Source organism: Schistocerca nitens, chromosome 2 (genome assembly GCF_023898315.1).
Source record: "Schistocerca nitens isolate TAMUIC-IGC-003100 chromosome 2, iqSchNite1.1, whole genome shotgun sequence".
Taxonomy (NCBI): domain Eukaryota; kingdom Metazoa; phylum Arthropoda; class Insecta; order Orthoptera; family Acrididae; genus Schistocerca; species Schistocerca nitens.
Window position 1 is genome coordinate 560,909,059 of NC_064615.1, and position 16,031 is coordinate 560,925,089.

The 16,031-nt window shown below is 38.8% G+C and overlaps 1 protein-coding gene across 6 annotated transcripts in view; it reads right to left on the reverse strand.

Annotated features, from left to right (window-relative positions):
* The window catches only part of LOC126236598 (transmembrane channel-like protein 5), a 271,797-nt gene that overhangs the window by 174,867 nt on the left and 80,899 nt on the right, over window positions 1-16,031 (reverse strand). For all 6 annotated transcript variants that reach the window (XR_007544962.1, XM_049946024.1, XM_049946023.1 and 3 more), the window contains 2 exons: window positions 1,694-1,845; window positions 182-336 (listed from right to left, as the gene is read on the reverse strand). Coding sequence is in view for 5 of the 6 variants with exons in the window: in XM_049946024.1 (XP_049801981.1) it covers window positions 182-336; window positions 1,694-1,845 (307 nt within the window). In the remaining variant the exon portion in view is untranslated. The remainder of the gene's footprint in view (window positions 1-181; window positions 337-1,693; window positions 1,846-16,031) is intronic.

The window sequence follows — 16,031 nt, forward strand, 5'->3', positions numbered from 1 at the left end:
AATTTCTGACTACAACTCCATGCTGATTTTCCACAAAACCACACACACACACACACACACACACACACACACACACAAAGAGAGAGAGAGAGAGAGAGAGAGAGAGAGAGAGAGAGAGAATATGCCAATATGAGATCATATTTTGGAAAAAATAATTCTATCTGTTGTATCTTACACTTACTTGTCATCTCACCACTGTTGATTTCACTTTCCCCAACTTTCAATCTCTTGAAAAGTATGAGAGATCTCCTGTTTTCCATTGCCGTATTGTTCATAGTGTCATCGTCCTCATCATATGCACTGTACAGGCTTTGTGGGATTGCTAAAAACAAGACGCTGAAAAATTGAGGCAAAGTTTAATTTTCACAATGAATCTAATGTACTAAAGACAGTAAAAAAGTTTAACTCTTTGAATACATGTTTGTGTCTATGGGTCACCAACTACCAGTGTAGTGCCACCACACCACTAGTAGGTTGTTATACATATAATTTAATTAATTGTAGATGAATGTTCCCTGGGTTGCCCTATCACATAATTTCAGCATTATTGAAAACCTATTGTCAGTTTCGGATTAGGAAATAAATATAGATTACAACAGGTTTTGGTGCTTCTTTTCTCACCCTATACCACCCTATGCCCACCATCCTCCCATACTAACTTCGTGTTACCACCAATGCTTTCCCATTCTGTTCTATCTCACCTGTACCTTTCTTTTCCTTCTCTCTCTCAGGAGCTTCCTTCTTCCCCTCTACTAGTTCTGTGTGTGTGTACAGATTCACTGAAACTCAGCCAGAAGCAGTTCTCTCCTACATGCTACACTGCTATTCAATGCATCTTCTATGTGGTAAAGCCTAGTGGGTGTATTTTATCACACAGACTTGAATGAAATATACATGAAAATTTAAGCTGAGTAGCTTACTTGAAAACATCAAACATGGTCTGTATCCATTAGACCGGGTGTATATTTATCTCAGACACCTACATGAAACATTCACACACGATACACCAGAGGGAAGATCAAAGCCCCTATTTCAGTATTTCGTAATTTGTCATGAGAATAGGTAACAACATTTGGCTTAACATTAATGATTAGGCACATAATATGAGAACAGATGGTTCAAGCAGTTCAGTGTGTCAACTGTTGGTGGCTATGAAGTTTTCAGCAATACCAATATTAAAAATTAATTGTGTTACTCTATGGAGAATATATGTTGCTATTTTATTGTATGTCTAAAACTGGACCAGAATTTTAATCCACATCCCTGCCTTCAGCAGGCACTGTGCTACCAATTGTACCATCCAAGCATGATGTATTTGGATGTTGCAATTGGTAGAACATTGTCCGTGAAATAATGTGACCTGAGTTCAAATCTTAGTCCAGCATACAGTTTTTACACACCACATGCAACATACAGTAACACAACCAAAACCAGCCATCACAGATATTTTATTTGCATTAAAACATGTACTACCTCCACAGGGACTTATTGTTCTTATTTGTTACCTCAACAATGTCATGGAAAAGAACTACATTAAAACTTAAGTTAATACACCCATGCAGAAATTTCCACAAACATTGATACATGCTTGCTTTCTCCATATGAAAGCAGTATATCTATTTTGATATTGTATATCATCTATGAATGTACATACAAGTATTTACATGAAAATTTAAATATGGTGATACTTTACTTGATTAATGCAACAACAACATTGAGCATGAAAAGCCAGCGGAAGAATCTAAAGTATGTGGCCACACTGCTACCGAAATGTCCTTCAATGACTTTTATGCTGCTGTACCAAAGTTCCACACTATATATAACATCTTTAGCAGCAAGGTTGAGCTGAAATAAATAAAATAATTCAGGTTTATATAAACACATGTACGTTACTTCCACTGAAAAACATTTAAGATATTTAGGAGGATATTTGGATTGCTTAGATATTCTTTTTAAAAATAAGTATCTGATAATGTAGAAACTTAATTCAGTGTCATGGCAGTTAGCCGTTATGACTGACACTTGGAAATATATTCATTTTTCTCTGTGGACATATTACTAATTCTCATGGTGCAACACAATTATTATATTCAGAAACTATGTAAGTCAGTAGTAGATTCCATTTGTGCACATAAAACACCCAATCTTCAAATTTTGCTTATTTGCAAATGTACATGCCGTGCTAGGATTTTCATCAAGTAGAAATATTAAGAAAAGTACAAAAATGTAGCAGCATTCACAAATAGACAAACACTCTTTACATATCTACAATGAGATAGCCAAATATACAAATATAAATCTGTTCCAAGTGATTATTCAAGTCAGCATCAGCATTTATGCACAATCTATATTACCCTTCATCACAAAGCATCATGGTCCATAAAGAAGAACCTTTAGGGATGAGGAAAAAGTCAAGGTATGCATTAATTATGGACAAGCTAATCCTAAAAATCTAATCTGTATACAGCTGTATGTTTTAATAAAGTAAGATGTCAGTTAAATTTAAGCAGATCAGTTACAAAGACCACTGCTACATTGAAAGAAAACAACTGCTGTCTCCTTAGTTATATTAAATAATTACTTTAATCTCATATTAATAGCTTAACTTTCTATACAGTACAATGATGCTTTTCAAACAAAATAGCTACAATCTCTCTCTAAACACTGAGTCCCAAACACATACATTACTACTTGTCATGCAGCTTTACAATGCACTGTTACCTGTCATGTGACAACAGAACTTTTCAATCCTTTAATATAAATATTCACACAGTTCTTAGAAAGAGCTTTATAAACACAGAGCCTCAGATCACACATGGGTGTGACTGATGTGTCACACAACACACAGCCTGTTCTACATCTGAAAGTTTCTGGTAATAATCAATGGAAAATCCAGGATAGAATGTAACAATACTATGAAAAGGAAAGTTGCTGCTCACCATATAGCGAAGATGCTGAGTCGCAGATAGGCACAACGAAAAGAGTGACACAAATTAGCTTTTGGCCAGTATGGCCTTCATCAAAAATAGATGACAAACGCACACAAACACTCATGCAAGTGCAACACACACACACACACACACACACACACACACACACACACACACACACACACACACACACACGACTGCAGTCTCTGGCAACTGAACTGTTTCTGATAATAAGTTGCTCTACTTCCACATACAATTTCCAGAAACATTCAGTGTAGCCAGAGTATAGACATACCTGCTGAACAACAACAAACAGTTATAACAATCAGCAAAGAAACAAAAAAACCACAACTTGGTCAGCACAATGGGTAACAATCATAACACACCTGAAATTTTCCATGAAAACTTAATATGTTAAACAAGAATTGTGAGAGACTCATGTTAATACTCTGAAATTGAAAAATCTAGAAGTATTTCTACACGTGTGCTCTGCATAATAGAACTTCATTTGAGAAACATAGAAACTGAATGGATGCACCTAGATAACTATAAATTAACTTCACATTATTGTAGGCATAGTATGAGGAAAGCAGGAGCACCTATGCACTCAAAAAGTGGAATGAAGTCTTACATGATGCACTTAATGAGTACTGCACTGAACAGCTCGTTGAGTCTTACTTCAATAATAGACATAGAAATGCAGCATCCATCCTGTCCACTTGTGACATCGGCATCCCACATGACAGAACAGAGATGTGGGATGCCTTCATCATAGCGAGTGAAATGAAAGCAGATGTTTATGGTATGGCTAAGGCTGCAGACAGCCTTGTATTGTCTCAGCCAATGACTGCCAGGGCCCGCTACCCGAGCACCGCAGATCAACAGCAGTGAAAGAGGTCGTCATCAACAAGTGAACTATTTTCCTATGCCGCTCACATGATCGAAAATAGTCCCAGGAGATCCACCCATGAACCAGCCTCATAAGCCGGCACACTGCTGGCCAGAAGGCAGTTCGACACATCACCCGGACTTGTAGGGATATGCCATCCCAGCCACAACATCCATGTGCCAGGTCTGCTCGTAGTCCCAGATCATCAGCAGTGATAGCTTCAGACTGTGACTCAAGAGTGTCATGTAATGGTGGTCTGTCCCCCCTGGACAGCTTTGTGGTAAAGCTGTGCTGACCACTCTCCAGTAGTTTTGTTTCTATCTTTTCTTTGGTGGACTTTATCAAGCAAGAGATTTGTGAGGAAAACATCATTATTTTGTCAGACTTCTGTTATAAGATCCAAAGGGAGATCCATACTTTGTTTCTCGGTTAAATTGTGTTTTGTTTCAACTACTTTGTCAACATCAGCAATGTTCTTCTTTACTGGTTTTCCCCAATAAAAACAGATTGAGGGATACTGTTGTGTTTTGTCTCTGCTACCACAGACACAGCAGGAAACATACAAGATTGCAGCTCTGACAGACTACAGGTCCCCAACAGAAAAGTTTTACACTTTTTTAAAGAGGATGAGAAAAGTTTTACTTTATTAAAGAGGATGAGAAAAGTTTTACTTTATTAAAGAGGATGGGTGCTATCAATGGTTAGCAGAAATAACTGTATGTAGAGAATTCAATATTGATTTCATCTCGTATATAGTATGATGTGAAGTAGTTGACAGACAACAAACTCAACTGCTCCCATCACCATCACACCAATAGGAGCGTGGCACAAATCATGATGCCCATCATTTCTGAAGTAGGAAAATTTTCATGGTGCAAAAAGTTTCCTTATTTCAAGGAAAAAACCTAACTCCAATCCAGCTTAATATTAAGAACATGTTTTTGACATGTTGAGACACACTAAGAGATTTATAGCATTTGTGAATTTCAGAATATATATATATATATATATATATATATATATATATATATATATATATATATATAAAGAAAGATGATGAGACTTACCAAACAAAAGCGCTGGCAGGTCGATAGACACACAAACAAACACAAATATACACACAAAATTCAAGCTTTCGCAACAAACTGTTGCCTCATCAGGAAAGAGGGAAGGAGAGGGAAAGACGAAAGGATGTGGGTTTTAAGGGAGAGGGTAAGGAGTCATTCCAATCCCGGGAGCGGAAAGACTTACCTTAGGGGGAAAAAAGGACAGGTATACACTCGCACACACACACACATATCCATCCACACATATACAGACACAAGCAGACATATTTAAAGAAATGGTCTTTAAATATGTCTGCTTGTGTCTGTATATGTGTGGATGGATATGTGTGTGTGTGCGCGAGTGTATACCTGTCCTTTTTTCCCCCTAAGGTAAGTTTTTCCGCTCCCGGGATTGGAATGACTCCTTACCCTCTCCCTTAAAACCCACATCCTTTCGTCTTTCCCTCTCCTTCCCTCTTTCCTGATGAGGCAACAGTTTGTTGCGAAAGCTTGAATTTTGTGGGTATGTTTGTGTTTGTTTGTGTGTCTGTCGACCTGCCAGCACTTTCATTTGGTAAGTCACATCATCTTTGTTTTTAGATATATTTTTCCTACGTGGAATGTTTCCCTCTATTATATATAAAAGATGATGTGACTTACCAAATGAAAGCGCTGGCAGGTCGATACACACACAAACAAACACAAACATACCCACAAAATTCAAGCTTTCGCAACAAACTGTTGCCTCATCAGGAAAGAGGGAAGGAGAGGGAAAGACGAAAGGATGTGGGTTTTAAGGGAGAGGGTAAGGAGTCATTCCAATCCCGGGAGCGGAAAGACTTACCCTAGGGGGAAAAAAGGACAGGTTTACACACACACACACACACACACACACACACACACACACACACACACACACACAGGATGATTGACTTACCGAACGAAAGTGCTGGCAGGTCGATAGACACACAAACAAACACAAACATACACACGAAATTCTAGCTTTCACAACCAACAGTTGCTTCGTCAGGAAAGAGGGAAAGACAAAAGGATGTGGGTTTTAAGGGAGAGGGTAAGGAGTCATTCCAATCCCGGGAGCGGAAAGACTTACCTTAGGGGGAAAAAGGACGGGTATACACTCGCACACACACACACACATATCCATCCGCACATACACAGACACAAGCACATACACCGACTCGCACACACTCGTCCTTCTACCATCTTGAACACACAATATTTTAGACGTAAGTGTGAGAGTATGTACATACTGCACGACATGTTTGTGTGTGCAGGCTGGAAAGGAGTCACGAGCACAAGTTAGACATGACGATCGAACAGCATCGACAAGTGTTTGCCGCTCGCGCCACGGAAGCCGTATTGGAAGAACAAGAAGTAATTTTGTAGTATTCTTTGCTGTTTTAGTGACTGTGATTACTGTTAAGGAAAAATGAACAATTGATTATAGACTTTCAAGTACTTCATGTATTGTACTCACTAGAAGCAAGAGGGGTTCATAAATTATGCGGTTGTTAAACCAACTTCATTGCAGATGTATTTTATCTAGTCTAACACGAGACGAATCTGTTCACTTGTAAACATTCAAATATTGATGGAGAAATGGTGAATATGTTATTTATGGAATTTGAAATATACCAGGATTGAACTAAAAGTATTCTGCGAGTATTAAATTATTTCAAAAGTAGAGAGAGAGTCTTATAAATTCCTGTTAACCAGCAGTATTCTTCGGAGAAGTAGTTTTTGGAGATCTACATAGCTGGAAATCAAGAGAACAAGATTGGCTGTACATATCAAGTAAGTCAACCTATGTGAGAGAGGTGTGAATTTTGCCATGCAGCTTCACATCGCTTCTGGTCATCTACATCATTAGAATGTGGCGACTAGTGAAAAGGATTTGAAAAAAACGGGAATTCTGAGAGGAAATTGAAGCAGAAGATATGATGTGTTGCCATAGCAACCAGGTATAACAAGACAAGAGATCTGTTTCGTGTAATTGGATCAAGTCCAAAAATCAAATGAAAAAAATTTGTGAATGCAGCACTGTGAAAGACGTACGAAAGTAATAACATTAAAAGAATGAAAAGAAGACTTCGACGTATTAAGCTAAGAAGAGATACAATGAGAATAATTCAACTAAGAAGATCCGGAGTGGGGATTGTACAGCTCTCACATGCATCGTGGGGATGCAGACGCAGACAAAACATCTGACACCACCAGCACCAGTTGCTGCTAACCAGTGCTGATTCTACATCCACACTCAGACACCAATGCGGAAACCAGCAGCCGATGCCACCGGCACCAGTTACTGTTCACCGGTGCTGATTACACACCTGCTCACCGATGCAGCCTAAGACTCTATGCTGGGTGAGCGAAAAACAGTAATTGTTCTAGGATATGGTTGAAGAAACTGGATTGTATTAGTGTAGTTATAATACTTAGAGTTAATTCGTTAAATGATCACTAGATCAAAAACTAAAAGAAATATGGATAATACACAGAGAATTGGGGAAACTTCAGACCCAGCCATGGCAATGAAAGTGAGTAAGGAGGTGCCAGACTGGTCTGATGTAGTAAATTTAATCAAAGCCCAAAGGGCGGATTCAGAGGCTTTAAGAAAGGAACTAAGTGCAATTTTAAATGCCAAACTAGAAGCTCAGAGTTTAGAATTAAATTCTAGATTAGATGCACAAAGTGAAGAATTAGGCTTAATGAACGCCCAAAATGCTTCTTTAAGAAAGGAACTAAGTCTTAAATTAGACTCAGTAAATACTCAATTAAATGATAAATTAAATGACCAGGGTGCCTCTTGGAGAAATGAAATAAGTGAAACTTTAAGTGAAAAACTTGATGCACAGAGTGCTAATTTAAGTAGAGAAATAGACACACTGATAAACTCAATAAATTCTAAATTGGATGCTCGAGATGAGATTTTGAATAAAAACCTAGACTTAATACACTCAATGAATTCTAAATTAAAGGCTCAGAACGAAACTTTAAATATTCAAATGACAAATATAGGTTCATTGAAGGTCAGAGTAGAAGCTCAAAGCAAAGAATCTAGTAATCGATGCAAAGGTATGGTTGCTCTGGAAACTGAATTTGACACCAAATGTAATAATGTAGAACCAAAACCTATTGAAAAGATGTGTACAATAATGAATACAATAATGTAAGACAAGGTTTAAGAACTTCAAAAGAGAGTGTAGATCAGTCTATGGAATTAATGTCGATTATTCAATAGCAAATTACAGGTGTCAGTACACAAGTTGTCAGTACTTGAGTAAATAGTGCAGGATTGAATTTCAAAGAGAATATATTCAGATTTGATTACAAGTGTATGTAACTTGGAGGAATCATTTGAAGAAATGATAGATCGAGGAGTTGCCGCGAGAGTAACCTCCTGAAACATTTCAATTATTACTTCTTCCAAACTTAATAATACCAGCAAGGTTATGGGTGACTTGTGGAAAGGATTCAAATTTATCCAGGATACAGTAGAAAATAGAATAACTTCACCTGATGTTGTGGTACCTAATAAAGTGGTGACTGTTTTGCTGTGGGGAGACTTTCACACAAAATTTAACAAGAAGTACTGGTTTGCACTTGCTCAAGTGAAGTTAATATCAGATCCATGGGATCCAGGCGGAGTCACATTTATCCCCCAGGGACGTTAACGTTCTTTGTTAATGGGTGGAGTGACGACCGTCGGAACAGAGTTGTTTTCGGTGTTTCTTCCAAAATAGTTTTCCTGCACCGAATTCCCTTCAAATCTTAAACTATTCTGTAGTCTATTACTGAATTCTTAAACTATCCTATTATTTTAGCATTTAGCAAACTGGATATGACCATAACATAAAGACTGGCGTAAACACAGATAAACAGTGATCTCTAGACATGAAATGAAACAAGTAGAATATTATATTTATGGATAATGTAATATAATATGATGAACAGAACAACTATTTTATCATAGTGTACAATTTTTTATTTTGTATAGAATATTTTATACCTTTTATGAGATAGGATATAGATGGGACGGTTTGTATCAATTTTGAAAGGGGTGGCTAGTGTAGATAAAAGCACAATTTACACCAACAGATAAGTCTTGGCTCAGACTAAGCACACATCACACCTTTCAGACAACCCTCGCAAACAAGTGTGCCTGATTCTTTACCATTTGCCATTTCCATAGGGTTGCTAAGATTTACTGTGGGGACCTCAAGGGTGAAAGTGAGAATGTCCGTTCTGTAGGAGATGATTTAACAACATACCTCCTCCGGCTTCTCACTCAAGAACCGGTGAGGTAGGGATCCTAGGGAAGGGTTTCCTGTCTTTGGGGCTACCTTCTTTCTCTTCTCCGATCTTAACAACCATTTCTATTTTTTCCTTTCTTACTTCTCTTTTGAGTACCTATCTATTTTTCCCTCTTTTCCATATTCATCTACTTCTACCGCAGAAGTCCTTCCTGCTTTCTGTGGTTGCCAATAACCTGCAACTTATCTTCGCATAAGAAGGCTGGAGAATCAGACTACACAAACACACGTCAGAATACACACAAAGATACATGGGTAAGCAAAGAATGAAACTACTGGCTAGAAATCTGTCAAAAGGTGAGAACCATCAAGTGTTGGAGGGGGAAGGTATTTGTACATTGGGAAACATGCACACGTTGTTTATTGTGATGGTTCTACATTGCACTTATATTCAATATCCCATATGTACATAAGTATAGAAAAACTATGATGATTTTACAACGAGTATACATAAGAAGGAGGCACAAGTACTGAAGGAGAACGCAAGCCAGATTGGAATTAATTGTGATGCTTATTTAAGGAAAGTCAAGGTAGCAAACACTCTGATAAATTTATGACTAGTAGGATAGTGGAACTTGAACAAAATAGGTAGACATAGTATCTATTAAGAGTTGAAGTATAGGTAAACATAGTGCCTATTAAGAGTATAGAAATTGAAGAGTAAAGGAGAACTCTAGGGTATTAAATGAAGTATTAAGAAGTAAACGGGAAGTGTGAAATAGCTTTGTATTTTTACCAGGAAATATTTAATTATAGTGTACCTAAAGATGTATACTAGGGCAATGAACCATGAGGCCTACTCACGAAAGATAAGGGGGACATACCCGGCATTTGCTAAGGATAAAGGGCAGGCATACCTACATAGAGACAGGATGACCTGTGGCCTGATGAATAGGGATGTTTTATGATGGGGCGTACCTATCAGAATGGAAGGAGGAAGTACACTCATAGGGTCAACGCACATGTAAGGTATAGGCACTGATCCGAAGGGAAAAGGACAGTATTGCAACAGAAGTCACACATTTTATAGGAATTATTCTGGTACGTTTGAATTCTACACTAATGCTCATAAATTAAGGATAATGCTGATACATGGTGAAACAACGCTCTGGTGGGCGATTTGCAGATTTGAATCACCTCGGGATATGACCTGCGGTGCATTTGACCTGCGATCGTCGCACGGTGGCACTGGCAGCAGTCCACATACGCAGAGTTGTGTTGGTGCATGTCAGAGTACGGTGCGGCGAGTAAGTGTGCAGACATTTTCAGACGTGCTAATGGTGACTGTGTGTTGAAAATGGCTCAAAGAACACATATTGATGACGTTATGAGGGGAGAATACTAGGGTGACTGGAGGCTGGTCAAATACACCAGGCCATAGCATAGGCCCTCCGTGTGCCACAAAGTGTGATCTCAAGCTTATGGCAATGATTTCAGCAGACAGGAAATGTGTCCAGGCACTACATTACGGGACGCCCACAGTGTACAACACCACAAGAAGACTGATATCTCGTCATCAGTGCCCACAGACAGCCATGGAGTACTGCAGGTAGCCTTGCTCGGGACCTTGCCGCAGCCACTGGAACAGTTGTCTCCAGACACTCAATCTACAGATGACTGAACAGACATGGTTTATCCGCCTGGAGACCTGCAAGGTGCATTCCACTGTCTCCTGGTCACAGGAGAGCCCGTAAAGTCTGGTGTCAAGAACACAGTACATGGTCGTTGGAACAGTGGTCCCAGGTTATGTTCACGGACAAGTCCAGGTATAGTCTGAACAGTCATTCTCACCGGGTTTTCATCTGGTGTGAACCAGGAACCGGATACCAACCCCTTAACGTCCTTGAAAGATATCTGTATGGGGGTCATGGTTTGATGGTGGGGTGATGGGATTATAATTGGTCCACGTACACCCCTGCATGTCTTTGACAGAGGAACGGTAACAGATGAGGTGTATCGGGATGTCATTTTGCACCAGTATGTCCGCCTTTTCAGGGGTGCAGTGGGTCCCACTTTCCCCTGATGGATGATAATGCACAGCTTCACTGAGCTGCCATGGTGGAGGAGTACCTTGAAACAGAAGATATTAGGCAAATGGAGTGGCCTACCTGTTCTCCAGACCCACACCCCATCAAGCACGTCTGGGATGCTCTCGGTCAACGTATCGGTGCACATCTTCAAACCCCTACGACACTTCAGGAGTTCCAACAGGCACTGATGCAAGAATGGGAGGCCATACTCCAGCAGCTGCTCGACAACCTGATCCAGAGTACGCCAACCCATTGTGCGGCTGTGTAGTGTGCATGGTGATCATATCCCATATCGATATCGGGGTACATGCGCAGGAAACAGTGGTGTTTTGTAGCACATGTATTTCAGGACAGTTTTCTCAACCTATCACCAATACCGTGGACTTACAGGTCTGTGTCATGTGTGTTCCCTATGTGCCCATGCCACGTGTGGCATTACATTTTGCAATTATCCTTAATTTATGAGCATAAGTGTATATACCACTAGCGTTATTATGATTTATGTGAGTTTACAAGTGTCGAAAAGAATACTTTCATTTGCCTAGAGTTCCTGCAGACTACAAACAGTCTATAAATAATGAGACTAGTACGTACTAAAGAAGCAGTACAAAGGATTAGAGTAAAGAGAAAAATACTCATGTATCATGAATACCTGAAGTTTACGACTGGAATCCTAAGGTTAGTCATCACAACGCCCAAATATAAAAAGAATTGATTCCAACATTGAGTGAAATGCTACCATAAAAAGAGACGAGCTAAATAGTAAGTAAATGGGCTATGCAAGGTTAATTTAAAAAATGTGGAATGTATACTGTGGAAATATTAATTTTTATTATATGTAATACTAATGTAAATAATAGGTATGTATAAAATATTGCGTGTTCGATCTGAGGGCAGGAGATATGTAGTGATTCGAGAATTTCTGCATAAATTCTAGAACCACTCGCCCTTCTACCATCTCAAACACGTGATATTTTAAAAATAAGTATGAGAGAACGTACATACTGGGCAACACATGTTTATGTGTGCAGGCTGGAAAGGAGTCACGAGCACAAGGTAAATGTGATGCTCAAACAGCATCGACAAGTGTTTGCCACTCACGCCACGGAAGCCGTATTGGAAGAACAAGAGGTAATTATGTAGTATTATTTGCTGTTTTAGTGACTGATTATTCTTAAAGAAAAATGAACAACTGATTATAGACTTTTAAGTACTTCACGTATTGTACTCGCTAGAGGCAAGACAGGTTCATAAATTATGTGGCTATTAAACCAACTTTATTGCAGAGCTATTAAACCAACTTTATTGCAGATGTATTTTAGCTAATCTAACGCGAGATGAAACGGTTGACTTGTAAACATTTGAATATTGATGTGAGAAATGGTGAATATTTGATTTATTTTAGCTGAAATATACCAGGACTGAACTAAGAGTATTCATTGAGTACTAAATTATTTCAAAAGTAGATAGAGAATCTTATAAATTCCTGTTAACCAGCAGTATTCTTCGAAGTAGTAGTTTTTGGAGATCAATGTAGCCAGAAATCAAGAGAACAAGATTGGCTGTACATACCAAGTAAGTTAATGTATGGGAGAAAGGTGTGAATTTTGCAATCCAACCTCACATTGCTCCTTATCGTCCACATCGTTAGAAATGTATCAGCTGCAATCGTTGCTGGGTTGGGTGAGGGGATAGATAAAGAGGAGGTGCAGAGTAGAGACAGAGAGGGAAAGCAAGGTAGGGGTGGGTCATGAAATTTGGTGCTGTCTGCTGCAGCATGCAGGTACATAGTGTGGACAGCATAATGAGCTGTTGGCCACAGCATCAGGAAAGTGTGCACGGAGGGCTGGGGGTAAGGAGTGGAAGTAGGGAGTTCTACTGAGAAAGTGACACACAATCCTAGAAAATCAGTTTTGGTAGAAATAAACAAGAAAAATTACCCTGTTGGTGTTTCCTACAATTTTTCTTAGGCCTCAATTATGCCTTGAAACTCGTATTTTTGAGAGTACACTCTCACATTCACCTCATCTTCATAGGTTTATGTGATGACAACATTATTTGTACAGATGACATTTTGCAGTAGTGGTCTTAAAAACTTACAATGCAAATTTCTGCAACACTATTAGTAAAGAAACAATGTTCAAGACATAAATAAACGTTGACATCTTATGATGAGGTGCCAAGCATCTTGGAAGGTCATCACAGAAAAATGTATTTCTATAAAAGCAATTGGTTGCAGCTAGTTCACTGCGAATTACCTTCAGGTTCAACAATTGCAGTGTTCTATTATGTCAACAATGGGTAAACATTGTTTACTAATGCTGATACAAGAAAGATTAGAAAAACAATATACAGCCATGAGAGAGTCAGCCCCAGTCAACAATTAAGTAAGAGAAAGTCTGCGATTTTTGGCAAGTCAATGGAGTTTTCAAAATTTAGTGCATTAATATCTGCAAACACTAAGAATGAAATTTTCACTCTGCAGCGGAGTGTGCGCTGATATGAAACTTCCTGGCAAATTAGAACTGTGTGCCGGACCGAGACTCGAACTCGCGACCTTTGCCTTTCGTGGGCAAGTGCTCTAACACTGCACTACCCAAGCACGACTCATGCCCCGTCCTCACAGCTTTAATTCCGCCAGTACCTTGTCTTCTAGCTGTACAGCACTTGCCCGCGAAAGGCAAAGGTCCCAAGTTTGAGTCTCGGTCCGGCACACAGTTTTAATCTGCCAGGAAGTTTCATCTGCAAACATTATTAGCAAGCATTTTTTTCCATATTTGTGCAAATATACTTTTGATGACTGATCACATAGGCATGGGTTGTTTCTCTGACACAAAATAAATTAAACCATCATTTCTTTGTTCATTTTAAAAAGTTTAAAAGTCTAAATCAGTTGAATTTAACATATATTGGCTGTATGATACAGAAGTAAAACTGGAAAAATGTGAACAACAGAATGGTGAATATCCAAAAATGCATCACAGACAGAGTACACTGTGAACACCCTCATTCTCCCATGAATTTCTTTTGTGGGCCAGACTGAAACCAGTCGCAGGCTGCCTTTTGCCCATCCATGGTGTATATCATAAGATTCTACACCGGAAAAAGAAATGTTATGGCAGTAAAGACATTCCTGTTGCATGTACAAACAATGGAAAACAGGTCACATTAGTAAATGATACAGAAGGAATAAGACTGAAGTCAGAGAGAATAAACATTAAATAATACAGTGTTCCTCAAAGTTTAAGGCTTGTCTTGCTCCAGTTTTTTGTGTACATGAATGATTTATCTAGGACACTGAGGACTCTTCGAATACTGTGACGTTTGCTGGTGACAAGTATGCTGATAACGAACCCAAACAAATCCATATTAGACACAGGCATGAAAATAATGGGCCAAGCTGGTTCACAGCTGACCGTTTAATCATTAATTTTACAAACACTCATATTAAACCATTTCAGACAAATAATAATGACTTACAGACACCAAGATTAGTCGTACATGGACTTACAATGTATGAGGCTCCAAGTTTGAAGTTTCTAGACACCCATATGATTAATAAACTGAGGTGGCATCTGCAAATCAGAGAGGTAACCAAAAAGTTCAGTTCATTCTGTTTCACACTGTGTTGACCTGCAGGTAAGACTGTTGGCATACTTTCACTCAATATTGTTCAGTAGCAAAATATTCTGGGTCAACACAGTTAAGGTCAAAAAAGTATTTATTCCACAGTAGCATGCTGTAATAATACTGCAGAAAGTTGATAACCAAGCACCTTGCAGAAGCATCTTCAGGTAACAAGAGATTATTATACTTACATGCCAAAACATACAGACAGTGGACCCCTATTTAGGATTATTGTTGTTGTGGTGGTCTTAAGTCCTGAGACTGGTTTGATGCAGCTCTCCATGCTACTCTATCCTGTGCAAGCTTCTTCATCTCCCAGTATCTACTGCAGCCTACATCCTTCTGAATCTGCTTAGTGTATTCATCTCTTGGTCTCCCTCTACGATTTTTACCCTCCACGCTGCCCTCCAATACTAAATTGGTGATCCCTTGATGCCTCAACACATGTCCTACAAACTGATCCCTTCTTCTAGTCAAGTTGTGCCACAAACTTCTCTTCTCTCCAATCCTATTCAATACTTCCTCATTAGATATGTGAAATACCCATCTAATCTTCAGCATTCTTCTGTAGCACCACATTTCGAAAGCTTCTATTCTCTTCTTGTCCAAACTATATATTGTCCATGTTTCACTTCCATACATGGCTACACTCCATACAAATACTTTCAGAAATGACTTCCTGACACTTAAATCTATACTCGATGTTAACAAATTTCTCTTCTTCAGAAACACTTTCCTTGCTATTTAGGATTGAGATAGGCTTTTACACTCTGTGGTGAATGTCTAACAGGTTGCCTGTGGACCTCATGTAAAAAATACAAAATTTCCACATATTCAAAAATAAAGTGCAAGAATATGCCATTACACTCATGACAATTTACAAGAATATTGGAACTCAAAGATGTAAATTCCACAAAACTGTTTTACGTCGTCAGTATACAGGGTTGTCCATTGATAGTGACCGGGCCAAATATCTCATGAAATAAGCATCAAACAAAAAAACTACAAAGAACAAAACTCATCTAGCTTGAAGGGGGAAACCAGATGGCGCTATGGTTGGCCCGCTAGATGGCACTGCCATAGGTCAAATGGATATCAACTGTGTTTTTTGAAATAGGAACCCCCATTTTTTATTAAATATTCGTGTAGTACGCAAAGAAATATGAATGTTTTAG